The 21,227-nt window shown below is 41.1% G+C and overlaps 1 protein-coding gene across 2 annotated transcripts in view; it reads left to right on the forward strand.

Moving 5' to 3' along the window:
- Positions 1-7,510: 7,510 nt before the first annotated feature.
- CCDC57 (coiled-coil domain containing 57) overlaps positions 7,511-21,227 on the forward strand; it is a 34,746-nt gene continuing 21,029 nt past the window's right edge. The window contains exons 1-6 of one of the 2 annotated variants that reach the window (XM_014949673.1): positions 7,511-7,869; positions 10,563-10,985; positions 13,187-13,289; positions 15,155-15,297; positions 16,789-16,989; positions 18,310-18,472. In XM_014949673.1, the coding sequence (XP_014805159.1) occupies positions 10,594-10,985; positions 13,187-13,289; positions 15,155-15,297; positions 16,789-16,989; positions 18,310-18,472 (1,002 nt within the window). In that variant the 5' untranslated portion in view covers positions 7,511-7,869; positions 10,563-10,593. The remainder of the gene's footprint in view (positions 7,870-10,562; positions 10,986-13,186; positions 13,290-15,154; positions 15,298-16,788; positions 16,990-18,309; positions 18,473-21,227) is intronic. The other variant, XM_014949666.1, reaches the window with a different exon arrangement.

The raw sequence follows: 21,227 nt of genomic DNA on the forward strand, positions 1-21,227 counted from the left end.
GCCCGGCCCGGTCCTGGTCCTGGTCCCGGTCCCGGTCCTTGTCTCGGTCCCGGTCCCGGTCCCGGTCCCGGTCCCGGCCGGGTCCCGTGCGCGGAGGAGTCGGCCCCGGCAATGGGCTTCGGTAGCGGAGGGTTGTTCTCTGCCGCCCTTTCAGTTTTCCAGGGAGGGATCGGCCTTATCTTTGTTGTTCTCCTCGGGTAAGAAAGTTCTTCCGTGAGTTTCCCGATATATTTGTTTATTTTTCTTCTCAGCCCTTTAAACGATTGTGATCTCCTGCGTTTGCGTCCAGGTGGAGCGAGGTTTCTGCCCTCAGCCGCTGTGGCTCTGCGGCTGGTCCGTATCACGGAATCAGGGAATTGCCAGAGTTGGAAGGGACCTTCTAGAGACCATCCAGTCCAACTCCCTGCCAAAGCAGGGTTGCCCAGAGCACATCACTCAGGAGCATCCAGGTGGGGCTTGAAGATCTCCAGAGAAGGGGACTCCACACCCTCCCTGGCAGCCTCTTCCAGGGCTCTGCCACCCTCACCCCAAAGAAGTTCTTCCTCATATTTGAGTGGAACTTCCCATGTTCCAGCTTGTGCCCGTTGCCCCTTGTTCTGTCACTGGGAACCCCTGAAAAAAGTCCAGCTCCATCCTCCCTCAACCCACCCTTGTCAGCATTAATAAGGTCTCCCCTCAGCCTTCTCTTCTCCAGGCTAAAGAGCCCCAGCTATGTCAGACTTTCCTCATCAGGGAGATGCTCCAATCCCTCCATCACCTTTGTTGCCCTACGCTGGACTCTCTCCAGCAGTTCCCTGTCTCTCTTGAACTGGGGAGCCCAGAACTGGACGCAGGATTCCAGTTGTGGCCTCACCAGTGCAGAGTAGAGGGGAATACAAACCTTGAATTACAAAAGCAGGTGCGTGTCGGTGTTGCTGTTATTTAGCATCCCCCAAAGCTGTGATGGGCTTCCAAAGTGCCGTACAGAAAAGAACCTTCCTTCCCAGGGCTTGGGAGGTTGAGCAGTGAGTGTTCCACCCCTCTGTGTGCTTACAGCCAGCAATCCAGCACATGGGGGAGTGAGCATCTCCCCCATCCTGGGCACTAGTGAGGCCCCACCTCGAGGGCTGTGTCCAGTTTTGGGCCCCTCACCACAAAAAAAAAGACATTGAGGTGCTGGAGTGTGTCCAGAGAAGAACAACGAAGCAATGGAGCTGGTGAGGGGTCTGGAGCACAAGTCTTGTGAGGAGAGGCTGAGGGAGCTGGGGGTGTTCAGCCTGAAGAAGAGGAGGCTGAGGGAGGACCTTCTCGCTCTCTCCAACTCCCTGAAAGGAGGGTGTAGCCAGGGGGGGTCGGTCTCTTCTCCCAAGGAACAGGTGATGGGACAAGAGGAAATGGCCTCAAGTTGCTCCAGGGGAGGTTTAGGATGGATATTAGAAAAAATTTCTTCACTGAAAGTGTTGTTAAGCATTGGAAGAGGCTGCCCAGGGAAGTGGTGGAATCATCATCCCTGGAGGGATTTAAAGGTCCTTTCCAACCTAAATGATTCTGTGATTCCTGCCACCTGCGTGGAGACACATAGGGGTAGAGCTCTAACTAGAAAAGGATGCAGTATTGTCTTGGGAGAGACAATGGTGTTGCACAGATTAGTAGCTTCCAATGTTTAAGAAGCTACTTGCTGAAATCAGGTAATACAGAGGGAGCATCTCAAGCTCTTTTGACACCACAGAAGTGTTTTGGTTTTTTTTTGCTGCGTGTTATATTTGCTTTGACTTTTGATTCAGTTTTGGTCTAGTACCCATTTGTTCCTGCTTAGGGATTCATCACAGTAATGTGCGAAGATGAGCAAGGCTGGGTGGTTTGTTTTGGGTAGATAGAATACAGCCAGAGAGACATACATTGCTAATCTTAAAGATCAGTAAAACCAGTTTTTGACTGTCTGCCATTACCTGAATTTAGGCCATTCGCTTACAAGCTACATGAAGGTAATTGCAGAAGAGCAAAAAACCACTGATCCTCATGGAACTTCTGAATCAAGCAATGCAGTGCCTGAGGCCTAGCAAAATTGGTGGAGTTGAGCAGCTGAAGACATTTTTGCGTGTCTTTACAGGTAATCTGGGTAATTCTTCCAGGAACAGGAAGTATGATCTCCAGTCCCAAAGGACGGGAAAAGCTCCTACCGTTTTTGAGAGGGAGACAGTTTTATTTGACCCCACCCACTAACTGTAATTTCTTAAGGAGAACAGTTCCACCCTGCAAAATCTGCTTTGTTACTCCACCTTACTTGAATCACTACATCAGAGAAATGTATAGCCACCAGTAGAATTTTTAATGCAAACCTTAAAGGCGTGTACTTTGTGGAGATATTTTCAGGAAGGACAGAGGTGCCTAGGAATACAGAGGAGTGACAGTGAAAGTGAAGTTGGCAAAATACCAATACCAATACAGGTTAGGGGTGGACCCGCTAGAGGCAACTACTGAAGAGAAAGATCTAGGGGTCCTGGTGGACAGTAAAATGGCAATGAGTAAACAGTGTGCTCTTGCGGCCAGGAAGGCCAATGGTATCTTGGGTTGTATAGGGAAGAGTGTAGCCAGCAGGTCAAGGGAGGAGAACAGTTCCACCCTGCAAAATCTGCTTTGTTACTCCACCTTACTTGAATCACTACATCAGAGAAATGTATAGCCACCAGTAGAATTTTTAATGCAAACCTTAAAGGCGTGTACTTTGTGGAGATATTTTCAGGAAGGACAGAGGTGCCTAGGAATACAGAGGAGTGACAGTGAAAGTGAAGTTGGCAAAATACTTAAACCATCAGTATCTCTTAGAGGTACTCAAATGATAGAAGAGGCTGGATAAGCAACAAGGTGTTAACCAAACATGTTAAGAAGACAAAAAAAGATAACTGGTGTGTCCTTCACATCCATCAACATTGCCCTTACCAAAGCCTCCATCTCTCTGCAGCCTGGTCAGCAGCAACACGTGCCCTCTGTTTAGCATTCTGTTGTAGAACAGACACACCATTTAAGAGGTCGGTGGTGGTGTTTTTTCTAGAAGCAGAGGAGTGTCACTGCAGTTGGTCTGTTTTTCAAAAGTAGACATCCACGAGCTGTTGAGAAAACTGACTGGTCATCTGTGGTCTCACTTTTGGACCTGCTGGCTCCTATTGTTTGGGGAGAATGCGTTTTCTGAAAGATATGTGTTCGGAGAGGATGACGTGCCAGGGTAAATGATCCCCCCCCAACATCAGCACCCAGATTGTTGGAATTGATTCAGTATTCAACAAGGCAGTAGTGTAAGTGGGCAGAACACAGAGATGCTGTGCTTGCAGAAGCCAGCACATAATCTGGATAACCTCATCAACACTTGGAACTCAGAGGAAGGCACAAACCCCCTATCTGTTAGGTGGAGTTATGTTGCTTGTGTTTAAGCATTAAATATGCTGCAGTACATTTACGGGTAGAGAGAATATTAAAGTGCAGCAAAGAGAACTCACAGTGACTTAAGGCCTCTAATTATGAAAAGAGCTTTGAAAAAGTCTTCTTTACATTTCTAACTGAGTTAAGCAAAAATCTGCATCTTAGTATTATTCATCTATAAGTATAGCGCTTATTATAGATATTCTCAAAGTTTTATTGAACTCATGAAGAATAGTTAAATAGGCAAATTCTTTGTCCCAAGTAGACTGTGAAAGTGTCAGTTTAATTCCTTGCTAAAGAGGATTCTTAATAGGAAAGTATGCTGTCATTGGGTTGGACTTAGACACGAGATTCCACCAACCTTCCACTAAAAAGTCCTTCACTCCGTAATTCCTTACTAGTTTCCAAATAAATAAGGATCCTGGTGTGTTCTTTATTTACATATTTAATTTTAATTTGTCTGTTATTTTTTTATTTCGCACTTTTAGGGCAAGGCAGGCTACTGGTATTGTGGGTACTGAATGGAAGAGCACATTGCTGGCTGATGGTCAGTTCATTGTCCCTCAGCACCCTCAGCATTACGGCTGTCTGGCTCCCAGGCGGTGTGGGTGCATGGGGTTTATTCCTTGCCAGGTACAGGACTTCATGAGATTCCTAGATTGTTTCCATTAAAACCAGGCTGATGTAGTGAATCCGACAACTCTTTGCCATTCACACCAGTAAAGATGATCAGAGAACACTGGGAATTTTTACCCGATCAGGCTTTCAAAAAAGCAGAAGTGACCAGAATATTGTTATTGCAGAGTATAAAGAGGAAGAAGGTAGCTGACGTGAGAGCAAAGCTTTGTTGCTCAGGCTTCTGGTTACAAATGTCTTCCTTAGCACCTCCTGAACTGTAGAAATGCTTCTGTGTATCGTAACAGTTTGGGGTGGTTGTTGCTTCCTGCCGTCAATTCCGGCTGTACTTGTCGCTGTTCCTGCAGTTTGTGAGCCCCAACTGTTACCTTAAAAGTGCTTGTATACATTTATTCTTATTAAGCTTTTATAGATATTTTGGTTTTAAGGCTATGTTTTCTTATTTTTACTTGGATGGAATCTGTTGTATTAATTATGGACTTTCACTGCAGTATTTTTAAGAATGTTAACGGTAATGTTGAACATATCGAATGGTTTCATACACGGTTAACTGTGCAGAGCACACACCTCTGCCTTTGATTCAAAAAGCAAATGTAGCAGATCATGGTGTACAAAGAGCCCTTGTAAGATCTTTATTGCAGAAAGGCCAGTAATATTCAAAGTTGAGGTTTCAGTAATGTTTAGCTTGTTTCTAAAGCAAGTATGAAAATAAAGATCTTTTTTATATGACTGTCCAGATGCAGTTGAGAAACATGAACTGTACCTACACAGATGTGTGTAGTCTTAAAAACTATGAACCCACAGTTGTTGTACAGGTAGACATGGAAAAGAGAGACATGGAAATCAAATTCTTCTAGCCTGGATGAACTGGAGTTTAAATGTGTCGTTTAGGTCCTAAGTAACAGCATCCAAATTTCAGAGGAGATTGAAAATTCCTCAGGAGTCCTTTGCAAGCTGTAAATTAGGCCACTTTTATTTAGAAGATCATCTTTGAAATGTTAGTTCTGAATTTTTTATACTTATTGTTTGTATACTATATACCAAATGCATTCCTTGGGTTCTATGGGAATATATTTATTCATTTGGAGGAAAGCTGCGCTTGAAAGAAAGACTTTTCTGAATCACATTTTAACTTTTATGTTTCGTCAAGGTAGCCTATGTCTGTATTCACTTACTGAGTCCCTGCATGATGTTTCTCATAATTCTGTTCCTCTGATTGTCCAGGTAAGCATCTTTGGAGTGCACCATGGCTGTTGTGTGGGTGGTGTCTTGGAACTACTTTTCCATAGCAAGAAGAGTGAGGGTGTCAGGATATACAGTTTGTGTAAACCTGTGTCTTGGCTTGTTATGGAGTTGGGCCATGATGAGTTGGACATGGTCTTTGAACTTGTGTTGTGGTTAGCTTAAAAGTTCTTTTGAGCCTAGTAGTATGTTTGTAGCCAGGATACACCCTGCTTTCCTCTCTAAAATGCAGCATTTTCAGAGAGTGGGTCCATCTTCTTTAATTTTTTGTGAAGCTACTTCTAAGAGTTGCCATTTCACAGGGCACTGATGGGGCCAAAGACTTGTATTCAGACTCTAAAGGTGGCTGAAATCTACCTTTAACCTAAATCTTACTGAACTCAATAGTCTTTGATAAGAACAGAAAATCTGTCTCTCTCTTCTAAATTCCTCTTCATTTTTGCTAAAAGGGAAAAAAACATTTCATTTCCATCTATGAAACAGGGACATTTTCTGCATTTATTTTAGGTGTATGCAGGTTTCTGCATTGATCCCAAAGTCCATGTTGTGCAGATTGTAATCTTTCTGACTCATCGTTAAGATTAAAATTTACCCGTTTCGGGCACTAGTGAATCACTAGAAGCTGTAAGTTACTCATTTGGGGAACCAACATGCATTTAGCTATGTGACTAGAGATTGTCTGAAGGTGCTTTGGAGAAGATGACAGCTGATTTGAAAAGGGGGGCTGAGGAAGGGTTGCAAAAGATCATGTGGTTGATAGGTTGGGCAACTCTGGGGTAAGACATAGGGAAATATATCCCACCAGTCAGCATGGCATATGGATTTGGATATTCACCTGCTATGGATTGATTCTGATGAATGATTAGAGAGGTTCACTCTCTAATCTCTCTAATTTATACTCACAGAGCATAAATATACTCATGGAGTATAAATTATGCTGGGACTTGCACGATAATTTCTATGTGCTCAGATTTGGGAAATCGTTTGAGGCCATATTTCACTGTTCTTTATTTAAATCAGAGGTGATTCATACAAACAAATGAACTAAATCCCTTTAGTTACTGCAGCATTCTGAAATTATATGTAGATACGCTTCATGTAGCTAAATGAAACTAGATTTATTTCAAAAGTCAAATAATTAGTTCTGATTTAATTTTCAATAATAGTTACTGATGGAAATAAGCCCCTATTTTCTTTTGATGACAGGGGTTTAGGAAATAGAGTTCTGTTCTGGTGACCTAAGGAAAGATATATAACTACATCTAGTTCCAACCCCCCTGCCCCATGGCAGGGGGGTTGGAACTAGATGATCTTTAAGGTCCCTTCCAACTCTAACCATCTATGGTTCTATGATTCTACTGATGATACTCTATTTTCTTTAGTGTACCTCAGGGATAATTCACACAACGTTCAGGCTTATGAAAGGTCTCTCACCTGGCGAAGCTGTTTATATAGCCTGGGAACACGAAGTGAGAGAGCGTTACAGGAAGTTTGCCTCATGACTTCTAGAGGAGCCAAGTCATCCCCGGTGACTCAGGGAAACCCTGCGTTCCGGCCCGTTCCCTCGGACGGCTCCTCAGCCTCACGTAGGCAATGTCGGCTGGGTTAGTTGATAGATACATTTTTAAATTATTAAATGCCTCAGCAGCAGAACTTACCTCATCGGTGCAGCATGGTCTGGTGTTGGCAGTTGGCTTGTTTTACAAGCTTTTTTTTTTTTTTTTGAAATGGTTTTCACGCGATGCGGTTCAGGAGGGAATGGGGAGTTTGTTGCCGTTCACTCCCACTCCCACCAGCTGGGCCGAGACCTCCCACCCTGAGCTACCCCAGAGAGAAAATGCTTGAAACCGAGCAGTTTGACTCATAGAGTTCAGGAAAATGAGAGTATGAAACAAACGTTCGCTGTGTTTTGGCGGAGGGGGCGGGGGGGGTCCTGCCTTGTTTTTAACCCCCAAATTGGGGGAGCATTGGCCTTGGAGAGATCAGCAGCATGCAGATTTTTATTTTTTTGTGTTGTTAATGGAAAAACTCTCAAAGGAATAAAGATTAAAGTCTATTTTTAATCCTCCTCCCATCACATCTAGCAGAGGAATGTGCTTGACGGGGCCGCTCCGCGGGCGCCATCGGGAGGCCCCAGCGGCCGCGCAGCGCTTCGGACGCGGCCTTTTTCTCGCTGGGGTTCCGCTGCCCCCCTGCCCCCGCTACCGAGCGCCGCTTCTGCTGCCGCGCTCCTCGCCACGGTCCGCCTCTGAGGGACTCGGGCCCGGCAGTCTGCCCGCCGTCCGCTCTTCTGCCTGGGGTGTCCGACCCTCTGGGCCCTCCATGGGACTTCTCGGCCCTCCTCCCGGGATCTGCCCGCTGGCTGCTGCCCTGGCAGCGCCTTCTTTCGCTCCCACTCGATGATGTCTTCCTCTCCCTCCCCGCACTGAGGGTGTACAGCCCTCTAGTCCCACAGAGGACTCGGACCCTGGCTTGCCAGTGGAGCCTTTCCGTCTTCCATCCCTGTGGCTGTCCCTTCCTGCCATCCCTGAAGGTATTTGCTCTGGGGACTCACGGTGCATTGCCCTCTCTCTACATTCCTGGATGCTCTCTAGAGTATGTACCCACTTCTCAGTCACAGGAGTAAATGTTTCTTCCCACCCTACCTTGTCTGATGCAGTCTCTTCTGCCTCCTACTCTTCTGTCTGTCCTGTGTAACGACAGAGCCTGCCATCAGGTTGTCACATACCCCGCATCGTAGACCCCCCCCGTGCATGGCCAGGGGGGTGTCCATGCTCAGTACCTGACACCCCAGGTTTCTCTGGTATGTTACTGTGTTATTGGTCCTTATCCCATCCCCCAGCTTCTGCTAAATTTTATCTATTCTCATCAGATTATATATTGTGTGATGTATGTTTGCTGTTTTATACATCTAACCTTCCTTGTAAATAGCAAACCAGCTACTAGCAGTAAAGAAAGAGACAGCACACAAGTATGGTTGGGTTTCCTTTTTTTTAATTTATTTATATATTTTTTTATTTTGCAACGATGCTATGGAACAACTTAGTGTAGCTGTAGCACATAGTGAAATGGCTGTGCTAATAGTCAGGTGGTGTTGGTTCTGTCTGTTACTGCTTCATCACGGAAAACAGCTGTGGCTAGAGATAATTAATTGATACTGCCTGTGCGGCATTTTCCTGCTCCTCCTCTGTTCTGTAGTTTTGAAAGGAAAGGGAGCAATCCTGGTGTAGTAGCTCTGCTGGTCTGTTATGGGCATCTTAGTCTTGGTACAATAAGGAAATGTTATAAGGATAGCAAGGAAGAGAGGAGCAAGTACAGCTTCTTTAGACTTTGGACAAAATTTTAAAGCTTTACATCTCTTTGACAAATAGGGGTTGTGAGGAAGTCTGAAGGTTCTCAAGTGTTATTCTGAAATGTTCTTCAGCATCACCTCGTTCTCCTTATTTGGTTGAAAAGTGACCGACTCAAACACAGCATCTGTTGTTGAAGTAGTGTTTTAATAGCAACGGTTGTGAAGTCCCCGATGAATCAGATACACCCACCACATTCAATCGTGTGTGATTTACAGCCGAGCAACCGCTTTCCTTTGGTAAAGAGGCTGCTGTGCTGTGAGCCCCGTTAGGGCCTGATGGGAGGGAACAGCAGAGCCCATCACTCGCCTCTTTCTGGACATGCTGGAAGTAAGTGGTTGGACTGGAATGGGCATCTGTGCTGTTTAGGTTGTATGGGTAAGCTATGCTTGCTGTAAGGTGTTGTCACTTATATTTATGCTGTTTCCTAAGTCATCTTTTATTGTCATCCTAAATAGGTTGGCTATTCTTGTAAGACATCCAGGCATTGGTGCACTTTTATATCTAAAATTACACTGCTGTTTCCATTATGCCCTAATGGGTATAGACTGAGCATAATTTCTGTCAGTGTCTTGAGTCCAGAAAGCATCTCATAGATATTTTTTTATCTTTAATGTATTTGGAGGGGGGAGGGGAAGGGAGGAAGTCAGATTTAGTTAATCTTTATAGCTGTGGTAGCCATCAGATGCATTTGGAGAAGCAGTAGCTGAAAGGAAGATAAAGAACAAATCTTTCTTAGTGTTGCATGTTACAGGGAGGGAGGCAGTATTGCTCATGAATATACTTTTATAAAAAATATCTGTTTCTGCTTACCCAAATGAAGAAGATGCTACTTATACTACTTTCTACATGGTAACACAATTTGAAGATTGCCAACAAGAAGCAGAATATGAAGAGAAAACATAATTTATTTTAATTGCCTTAGGGATAAATGTGAAATCTGGGCTAGCAGAATTGAAAGACCAGCAGATCATTGTGTCCTCGAGCAGTGTTTGTTACCCAGTGTACTTGGGAAGAGCAAGCTTGGTCTTTTTATTATTTTTATTTTTATACTTGTCACATCCAAAGATCAGAGACTCATTTTTTTTGATCCTAGAGAGTTAGAGTTGTCTAGTTTGTGGTAAAAGAAAAAAACCAAAAAACTGTGGCATCTTTTAGCATAGAGATGTTGCATCGTGTTTGCTGATCTGGAAATCTCTCTTTCGTTTAAAGAGATTAAAGAGCCACTGTTTGGAAGGCGTGCTCGTCTGATTTGTTCTCTGCATCCCTGTGCTTATCCAGATGGGATTATCTGTAACCACTGACACAGAATAACACTGTACAGAGAGAGAAGCTGTATTGGGGAAATCTCTGGAGAGATCTGAGCAGAAATTACAATTTGTTTATTTTTTTTAAAGCAACCACGATGCTTAGAAATAATGTTTTTTCTTCTACAGAGTTTATAATTAGATATGAAGCAAATATGGAGAATAAACAATAGGAAGAGGTGGGAGTGAAGCAGGTAAAGGATTTTACCAGTAAAAGCACAACCTCGGTGTTGTTAAATTTATTTTTTTTTAAAGATGCAGTTAATATGTTACTGACATACAGCTATTTCCTTATACCTGTTGACCTTTCTGAAAAGTAACTTAAAGGTGGATTTAACTGTGAACAGAACAGTGGCTTTGGAGTCCTGCGAGTAACTGTGGTAGGAGAAGACTTATAGGAAGAAGAAGGCTTATAAGAAAGATGGGCACAAACTTTTTAGCAGGGCCTGTTGCAATAGGACAAGGGGTAACGTTTTTAAACTAAAAGAGGGTAGATTTAGACTGGATATAGGAAGAAGTTTTTTATGCTGCAGACTTTAAAATTCACTGGTAAATTAATTATCAACTATGCAGTAGTTTGGGAGTGACAACATACTTGATTTGTATTAGTTACCAGTCTGTTTTGTGTCAGCTCCTGTTTCAGATTTATAGAAGTGTTACAAATGGCGAAAGAACTAAATGATCTCCTTCGGTGGAAAGAAAAAGAAGGGGAAGAGCTACATGCTTGCCAGTCCCCGTGTCAAAAGAAAATGCTGCAAGGTGTCAAAAAGCAACTCCAAGACATGCATGAAAAGTTTAACAGATTGAAAGAAGATTTCGTCTATAACTTAAGAATTTTAGAAGAGAGAGATAAAGAGTTAGAACACTATGATGTCACAGTCACTCATCTGAAAATATCTGAAAATGCTAAACTGGCAGAGATCAGTGATCTTAGAATACAACTCGATCAAGTGGAGCAAATGCTTTTCAAGGAGAGAAGAAAAAGATGTGAACTTTATTATCACTATCAAAAACACATTGAAGAACATAAATTAGAGCTGGAACAGTTCTGCGGGTGAGATGTGACTTCCTTAGAATGGTATGCAGGAAAAGAGAAATTTAGTTTCTCAAAGGCATATTTGGATTGGGATAAAGCAATAACATCATTCATACAGTTGAGAGCAGTTTGCACATGGAGTTACGATTATCTGTTCTGACAGAGGAACGCCTGGAATGTGAACAGAGTGAGGAGTAACAGAAGTGACTTGGGCTGTCTTTACACCTCCTGTGTCTTAGCTTCCACAGTAACTTATCTGATTTTGGGCAACATGCTAGAGAAAGGATAGCGTTAAGTGAGGATGCTCGTAAACGTACAGCATGTTCCTGTGTAATTCACAAGGGTGTATGTTGGGGAGACAATAAGACTGGGTGGAGATGGTATGGTTGTAAGGGAAAGGTAGTGTGGGGAACAGAAAAGGATTTGTCAGAAGGAAATGCTTTTTCCTTGGGTGCTGAAACACCTCTGCGACAGAAGATGAATCTGAAACTATTGTGATATGTCTCCTGTATCAAGATGCACTTGTCTTCTGTGTATGCGAGGAGACAAATTATAATGGTATCAATCATTGTCAATAATATTATCTGAGGTTAGTGGGTGTTAATTGCTATGTTGTACAGTTGTTGTGCTATATTGGGAGTTGGGTTTGTGCACTCTTACATGCATTTTGTCCCACCTTCTCTGATAGGCCTCTGTGAAGGAAAGCAGTCTGGGCATGTCAAGTCACAGGACCAAGATTTATGACTAATACAGCCAATTAACATATGAAGATACCTAAAGCAATGCACTTATGTAGCTTGGCCATTCTGACTAATTTTTATTATTCCATATAGACTTCTAAACCTTGTGTGGTTGGGGGGTGAGGAATAAACACTTCTTGAGATCTGTCTGCACATAATTATTTTCTAGTATAACTACTATCTTCAGATATAACAGTATCTTTGGGGTTATTCTCTGTTTAAAATGGTGACTACTGTAAAGTGTTTTGGGTCAAACTGCATTTACAATGTAGAGATGGCTGAATAAGTTTTAAATAATTTGTTTTAGTTATTAGAAGTGATCTGGACACAGATCTGGAATTCCTCAAAGGTCACTGACTGACTGATGTTACTGTGGCTCTGGAGCATATGCAAATTCAGGAATTTTATAATGGAGCTATATACTTTGGGAATGGAAGGAGGAGTTTGAGTCTTTTACACCCAGCATTGCCTCTTTGCCAGGCTGGGCTGGACACTGATCACTGAGCAGTACAGCAATTATTCTTCTGATCTACCTTGCCCTGGAGAGTTGCGGGATGAACGAGGGAGGTGTAAATGTGCCCGTCTAGACTGCACTGAGACAACACTTCTATTAGACTTTATTTATATGCATAAGTGTTGGGTAGAGGATTTGGATTAATTCAGGTGAAGTGCAAATTCAAAAGCAAAATCTAGCAGAATATGAAAGTGAATATGCATTTAGCTGTTTGTGACTCTGCAGTTCTAGCTTGCAGTTCTGTCTGTGTAGTTATTATATGATCAACCTTATCTAACCAAATGCAGTGGTGATTCAGCTACATAAAGGAACTGTAATAATAGAGTTGAAAGTCATGGGAAGGTTGCAGAACTGCACAATTATCCATTCAGATCTATTTGGCCGTGTAACAGGCAGCACCGAGCCCCTTGAGCCTTGCAGGGATGAATCCAAAGCTTGTAAAGGTTCAGTGTGTCATTAGAGAACTTAGTGGTCATGTAGCACTGAAAGCTCTTTGGATTTGTTGGAAATGCTGGCCTTACTGGTATTCTTCCACTGTATCTCAGAGAAACATTTTTTGTTGGTAGCAAATAAAAATACTGGGGGAAGCAGAGGAAAAGATACAGAGCTGCTTCTATTTTTAAATGTATGTAAAAGCTCAGATTTCTGCTGGGCAACCCTTGTTTTGCAATTTCTTGTGATGTAACAGAAATTTTGGGATGGAGGAAGAACTGTGGTGTACTTAAGTGGAAGTCTTGCACTACTTTTCAGCAGATCCTCGATATTTCATGTGCAACTGACTTTCGAAGTATAGTTTTGAGAAATGGCATGTACTTTTATAGTTGGTTTCAACTGACGAGAAGAAATTTTATGGTGACTGTTTCTTTAGGAAACTACAGCATCTTGTATTTATAGTTACATATGTATGCCTCATTAGGTCACCAGAGATGCTCTGTAATGTAAATTTGGTTTATTTTTGTTTATAGCTCTAGGAACAGACACATAGATCATCAGCATGAGGAGTCTGTGAACCTGAAACATCATGTGGAGAGAAAAACCCAAAAACCGGAAGGAGCTTGTCAGAAACGGGTATGAACATACAGAGAAACAGTGTTGTGTTGCTGCGGTGCCATCTAGCAATGCTTTTTAAAATTTTTTTTTTTTATTTGAACGTTCTGGTTTAACATTGCTATAGTTGTATAAGCTTATATTTTTTTGTGGTTTCTTTGCTTAAATTGATGAGATTTGTAATGACAGTTTAGAAAATCATGCACTACTTGTATAGTAGCTGTTGCTTTTCTTGTCTGGCAGCTGCCCCTTGTAAGGGACTGTTATGAATCTATTTAGTAATCTGAGATTGTGTAAAGTGATTTTATGTAGACAGCACACTGCTAAATTTGTTAACCTTGAAACTGCAGGAAAGGTCAGCATCTCAAACTGTCTTAGGCAGAAGCTGCCTTAGGCAAGATGGGTAAATGTACATTGTTTGTTGTACGCCTAGTTGCAAGGTGTTATATTTTTTCTTGTATTGCTATCCTTTTGTCATAAAAGGATAATCTTACTTACAGTGAAATTTGACCTTTGATACCTTAAGATCTGAACTGTGATACCTTAAGGGGGCATTATACCACCTCTAGATATATATTACAAACTTTAAAGAACAACAAAACTTTCTTTCTTTGTTTTTGTATAAACATTTATTTGATATTAAAATGACTTTTAATTATTTATATATGAAGGTGTTTCATCATTGGAACCAGAATGGTTAATTTTTGTCCCATCAACCAAACCAATATATAATATAAACGGAAGTGGTGAAAGAGATTGTTAGGCAATTTGCAGTCATTCCCTTCACCTAACACAATATATCGCATTGATTAGCCAAAATCCCTTCTGACCTCATCCTCTTATTTTCACTTGAAGTCCTGGAAGTAGTATCTCGTAAAGACTTCTTAAAATACTTTATGAGTCTGAGCACATGAATGGCTGCTCACGGCAACAGTTTAATTTCTGGAAAATCCATAGCTCTCTTATTAGTGGTATCCATAGATTCCTGTATCTTAGATGTTGACTCAACTGGAGTTTAGTTCCTGGATTTGTTTTCTTGCCCTGTCTTGGGCTTTCTTTAAAAGACAGTGCTGTAGTAATGAACCTAAAACTACTTTGCTTTATTGCAGTCTTGACTATAAAGATTAAATGACCAACTGCTGTTGACTCAGTATGGACAAAGAAACTGCAACTGTGTGTATGTTTACTAAATGTAAATTTGCACATATTGCTTACTCTGTGATATGCAGTATAACTCTGATAGTACTTCGGAAGAAACCTTTAATCTGTGCAATTTTCAGACTTGATTGCTTGATTAGATATTTTTAATGCTGTTTCAGTTTCTAATACTGATTGTATTTTTATGTATACATATATATATATTATTTGCACCTGAATTGGTGGTGGAAGTGTTAAGCAAGGGAAAGAGAGGTCATCTGCAGTTATTTCCCCCCTGTATCAGTGAGAGCAGCTGCAGGGGAAGCGAAGAAGTCAAAGAATAAAAAAACTTTGTAAAAGGAAGAGGTAGGGTGCAGGATTAGTGTTAATGTAGGTAATAGGTGTAGGAAGAGGATATAAAATGGATATTTAGCAGTAATATGGGAGTAGAAATCTAAATAATAACAGAGGTTATAGCTTATGGGGAAGGTGTTTTACAGTGTTTTGTTGATCTAATGCTTATACCACACAAAATGTTACTTACAAATTAAAAAAACCCCATGAACAAACAAAAGAACTACCCCCCCGAAAAAAAAATAAAAATAACCTCACAACTTCCTATACTATTTTGTTTGTTTCTGGAGCTGATATGAGCATTTCAACTGTGTAAGGATTATGGACCTCTTAAAAAATTAGGTTACATCAGGCTCTCATTAGAATTCTTAACTCTTATTCTCCTCCTTTCTAAGGTGAAGCTGCTGACTGGAGAACTGGAGGCCCTCAAAGAGACTGGAATGCAAACAGCAGAATCACTGCAAACAGCAGAAATGTTTGATTTGAGACTGGAGAAAGAAAACCACTTCAATGACTTTGTTGCTTTGGAAGATGCTTGGTATTATACAATTTTTTCTTATGATCCAAATAAACTGCTTTTCACAGACTCTACAACTCCACAACACTTTCGACTTACTCTTCTTCACATACTCTTTATTGTAGCAACAGCTTGGGATGGTGTAGGTGAGTTAATTGATCTAGTAATATATATTGTCACAACAGAAAGAGGTAACCCTTTGTATGAAATACTCGCTAAGTCACATGGATTCAGGTTAATTTTGCTACATTCTTTCTGAATGTAACCTGTCTCACTTTAAAAAGAAAATTTTATCTTAGAAGGTTTAAGGGTTCAGTGGTACCTTCTACCTTTACTGCAAAATGGAGTACCTCTTCCAAGCAGTAAACATAATGAAAAAACTTAGTTCATCCCACTTCTAGAGTGTGTGGCTTATTTTGGTCCTGTTTCATAACACTTGATTTGAATCCAATGAACAGAATCACAGAATGGTCGGGGTTGGAAGTGGCCTCTGGAGATCATTTTGTCCAACCACCTGCCAGAGCAATGTCACTCAGAGCAGGATGGACAGGAACGCATCCAGATGGATTTTAAATATCTCCGGAGAAGGAGACTCCACACCCTCTCTGGGCAGCCTCTTCCAGTGTTCTGCCACCCTCAAAGTAAATAATTTTTCCTCATGTTGAGAAGGAATTTCCTGTGTTGCAGTTTATGCCTGTTGTCCCTTGTTCTGTCGCTGGGCACCACTGAGAAGAGTTCTTCACTTACAGCTTTATATTTTTGCAAGCAGCTACAGACAGGTTGTGAATATAGTGACAGAAAAAACAGAGTATTATTGGGGTTTTTATCTTTTGTTTCACTCATCACTACTTTAAACTCCCTTTTTAATTTACTCTTCAATTTCAGTTTTCTACAGACATTATTCAGTGGTCTTTTCTTCTAACAACTCACTTCTGTCTGATTTTAAACTTGGTCTCTGTTTCTGTGTGATTGCGCACTCAGGAAATTAATCTGTGAATGAAAGGTGAATATTGAAGGAAGCATTTTTGCTCCATGGATTCCTACAGTCTCTTATTTGGGCCACCTGATCACAGCTGTCCTTCAGTTGTTCAATTACTGTGAAGAATATTTTCAGTACGGTAAAAATGTATGTTGAATGGGGTGGTTCACCTGTTAAAATGACTTCTCTGTGAGTTTAAAAAAACAAACCAATACTAACAACTTGTGTTTTAGGATCACCCTGGTCCCATAATTAGGTGGAAAAGTCTCTGCAATGGTATAAGAAGGATTCAGCTCTGGTCCTAAGTCCAACTAATTAGTCGCATTCTTAATTTGAAAAAGCAACTGCAAGAGACCTCCCTGCAACCTGTTCCACTGACAAATGGATATTGATTTCTGTTTCCACTGCATCCAACAATAATTCTTTGCGTTTGCTCAAACCAAATTGATAAGAAAGTAAATCAAGTGTACTAAAAAATAATGTGCTTGTGTTGCTTGAAACCTCACTTTATTCCATCTGTCTTTATCTTCTAGGCATGAAGAACTAGCTCCTGCTGCCAAGGAAAAGGCTGCAGTGGCAGCTTTGGTGAAAGAAGCCCAAGTCAAACAGTTTAAAGAGTTGAAGCAGCAGATTAGAGAACTGCAGATGAAACATAAAAGTTTGGAAACTGAGCTATGCAGAAGAGAATGGCATCACAGTGCTTGTTTAAGAGAGAAAGATGCTCTTATTAGAAAGTGAGTGACATGATTTATCTTGTTTCATAAGCTGTGATGAAAGAAACTCAGAACATCATACTTGCCAGTTTTGTGCCCAACCTATTTATGTGGAAAGCTCACAGTAATTTATGGTTAAACAGATACCACACCTGGAGTACTGTGTCCAGGTCCAGTCCGCACAATTGGAAAAAAGACATGGATGGACTGGGGAGGGCCACACAGATGATCAAAGGGCTGGAGAACCTGCTCTGTGAAGAAAGACTGAAGGAGCTGGCTCTTCTCTCCCTGGAGAAGGCTCTGGAGGGGACCTCATTAGCTGCACATAAAGGGTGGCTACAAAGAGGGTGGAGGCTCTCTCTTCACAAGGAGCCACATGGAGAAGAGAAGGGGCCATAAGTACAAGTTGCACTGGGAAAGGTTTCATCTCAGTGTGGAAAAGATTTTGGTTTTTTTTAACAGTGAGAACAATCAGTCACAGGAACACCTGCCCTAGGGACATCACTAGAGGTTTTCAAGACACGATTGGACATGCTCCTAATCAATCTCATCTAGGCTCCCTTTCTCATGAAGGGTTGCACTAGATGATCTTTTTAACCGGAGCTGTTCTATGTACATCATTGCAACAAAATTTGTAGCAAAACTTGTATATATGCATATAAACCTTAGTTTTACAATTGACATAATCAAGAAACATCTCCTCAAGGCTTAACAAGAAAAAGAGCTCAAATGAAAAAGAAAGTATCTGTGAACTTAGAAAAGGAACAACACACCAGAAGATCTTTCATAGCCAGCGTGCAAAGAGCCAGCTGCCAGTCCAAGAAGACCACTGGAAACTAAAGAATTGCTTAGGTGGCCTGCCTTTTCCATGACTGGAAATGGTTTACAATATGCCTTTAGCTCATGGAAAAGTCCCCAACCCTAACCCTAACCCAACAATCCAACAACTTTAATTCCTAGCTATTTTATATCTCATTTCCATTATTACCAAATGGGGAACATGCTGTGAATGATATTGCCAAGAGCAGTATCTGTGTTGAAGAGCTGTTTATGCCGCTTGAGCTGAGGTGACCTCCAAAGCTGATTCTAAATACCCGTACAGATGGACCACAGGAGACTGCTGAGCTCTAAGCAATTAAAACACTTTTGTTCAGTAAAATACTTAGAGTGGAATGGAATAAAATAGATAATTTGGAAAATAGAACAAGAAAAGGAGATGAGGACAGCAAACAAGGTTGAGATTTGAAACAAACAAACAAGCAAACCCACAGAAAACAAACACAAAAACATCCTCAGTATTTTTTCCTGCTGAAATCAACAGTTTTGCTCTGTGTATTGTAGGTATAAGCAACAACTGTCTCTGGCAGCTGAGCAGAAATGGATTCTGGAACAGAGTGAAATGCAAGCAGAAATGGACTGGGAGCAGCTCTGTGACAATGCTGAAAGTAATCAGTATCAGAAATCACAGGATCGAACACAAAGCCTGTCTTCAGCAAGAGAGCAGGTGAGAATTTAAAATCAACACTGTTTAGGAACCATATATTACATAGAGAGCTACAGAGATTGTCCATCATGGTGTTTCTCAGGGGAGAAGCGACTTCAGTCTTCTTTCAAAAATCTGTAAAATAGTAATTCTGTTGTGTGCACAGCAATTCATCAAATGTGTTTGTTCAGAGACCAGATTAATACTCATGGACAATCTCTAATAGCAGCCTTTTCTCCCTTGTAATGAAGTCAAGTCAGCCTGAGAGATACCACTGCTTTGCTCTTGGTGTTGTAGCAGAAGAAGAAAGACCCATATTAGAGAAGCCCCAGGCCAAAAAGAGTTTCAGATCGCAGTACCGCTTGAGTTCTATCAAGGGAACAATGTTAGTCCTGGAAAACTCAGTATTTTTGTATGGAAAAAAACCCCACACCTACTTTATGAAGTATACAAGCTTCTGTTTTTGAAAAATGAAATACCTGTGTATTGTTTAGAGGCAATTACACAGTGGGCTCACAATACTTCTCAGTGATTAGTGTCCCTGTGATTTAAAGTATCTTTTTCTTTTAGTTCCTTCTCTTCTTTTTTCTTTTTCATTTTTTTTTTTAAAATCTCTACACCCTTTGTCCTTGAGATACTGATGTCCACTGCTTTCCTTCCCTTCCCTCCCTCTGAGGTTGAAGCTGACCTACAGAAAACAGACTGCAGATTGCATGAAGTGAAGGCTGTTCTTTCTGCTTTGACTGTTGAGAGAGAACAGGCCATGTGAGCATCATTTAATCAGAGTATTTCACCTGAAGGGGAGAAACGGGTTAGACAACACTTAGTGTCTTTACTTGGATGAATTCTTTCTGAGATGACAACTTTATGGGGCTTGTTTCCACTGGACTTCTTGTAAGCAATTCATCTGTTTCATATGTTTAATTCAAAATATAGACACATTTAGACTGGAATACACATATATTAGGTGTCACAGGCTTCTTGATGTCTCTGATCCATTTTTTACTGGCAAAAGGAGCAAGCTGGATATAGACAGTTCTTCAAAACAGGACAATGTACTGTACCACTATGGCACATCAGGATGGGAAGAATGAATTTCTGGAATGTTCCTGAGGGTCTGTGTTAGTTGCAGTTCAGGGTAGATTTTAAAGTTGTGAAATTAAAATTTTAAGGCAATGCTTCAACGCACTGATTTGCCAGCTGATTAAAATAATGTCTTTTATTTTAGAATCACAAACTAGTTTTCATTTCATTGCTACTTATTAAAATACATATATTTAAAAAAGCGACTCAGAATTGCAAACGTAATGCTGGTGTGAAGCCATGAAGGATAATGCAGTGCCAGTAGAAAATCGTCTTTTGTAAGAGAAGGAAAGAGCGTGCTGCAGTGCACCCTACTGGGCAGCAACAGATGCTCGACAGTGAGCAGTTACAAATGCATTATCAGAATTTGCTGATAAGAAAAAGCAGTGTTAAGCAAGCTTAGTGGTTTCTGAAGTGTTGTATACAAAAAGATACTTCCTGACAACAATTTTTATAATAAATTGACAAAACTAAACTGCTAGCAAAAACTCTACGGAGCAAGTTTTTCCAATTTCATTTCAAACTGGACTGATTTGCAAATTGATCGTTCAAATACCAAGAGATTCAGAGTTGGGGGGGGTGCCTTCTTTTACTGTTCACATTCACTGTTGTCTTCTACTGTAACTGTTACTGTTGTTGGCAAGATTTTGTTTTCATTGTCACACTTTTCTTTCTGTTGCTCACATATTCTGTCTCTGTTTTGCACTTTTGGTCTGTAGGATAAGCAGTACCCATCTCAGCAAAGCCATTTTTGTCTCATTTATGTGAAGGGCCATTGTTTAAAAACCAAATAAACAACAAAAAAAATTCTGTTATTCTGATTTAGAACCTTTTCTCGTAATTTTTCTGTACAAAATGAATTGTAAACAAACAGCGGGGGGGAGTGATTAAAAGTTTAAAATTGATAACATTTATGTCAATGAGCTTCTTAGAGAAGGAGTAGTATGTTGGCTGGCCTCTGGTTCAGATAACTGAGGCAAGAAAGATTAAAGTTTAAATACATCCTAGTACAGTATCTTCAGCATGCACATCCTTTCTTCACATTGGTCTGAGACCCCATGCAGGTGCTGGAAATATTGCAGTGGTCATTCTTGGCCTTTAATTAAGCAACAGACATGTGAAACACCAGCCTGGAAAATCTTGCTTTTAACTGATTTTGAGTATGACTTGGGTCATGTCTGCCTAACTCAAGCATGCTGATAATACCACACAAGTGCACAGATAAGAAAAGATTGCTTACAGTACGTCTGGATGATTATATGGTCTTTTCTCTAGACCCTTTTCCACTAGCAAAAATCTGGAATGGTTGTATTTCTGGTTCAAACTGCGATGGTTTGTGTGTGTGTTGCAGACTGAGATGAACTTCTGGCCCCAGATTTCAGAACACACCTGGGTGATACACGCCTGGTGCTGGGGCCTTTCCCTGCACGCCTTTACAGCCCTTCTTTCCTCTCTCCTCACCTTAACAGTGTTGGAGAGATTGTAAAAGCAGAATAGAGATTATCTTCATCTTCTGCATACCCTGTTACTGTTAGGGCAGGGAGAGCCACAGGAGACAGAGGCTATAGGGCAGCTGTTGTCTTTACAACAGGGAATTTTAATTTGAAGGCCATTAGCATTCCACACTCACGTTTGCTCATCAATTCATACTTCCACCATGTATAATTCCAAGTATAAAGTCAGACTTTCTGAA

The sequence above is a fragment of the Calidris pugnax genome, unplaced genomic scaffold (genome assembly GCF_001431845.1).
Source record: "Calidris pugnax isolate Ruff unplaced genomic scaffold, ASM143184v1 scaffold9, whole genome shotgun sequence".
Classification (NCBI taxonomy): Eukaryota; Metazoa; Chordata; class Aves; order Charadriiformes; family Scolopacidae; genus Calidris; species Calidris pugnax.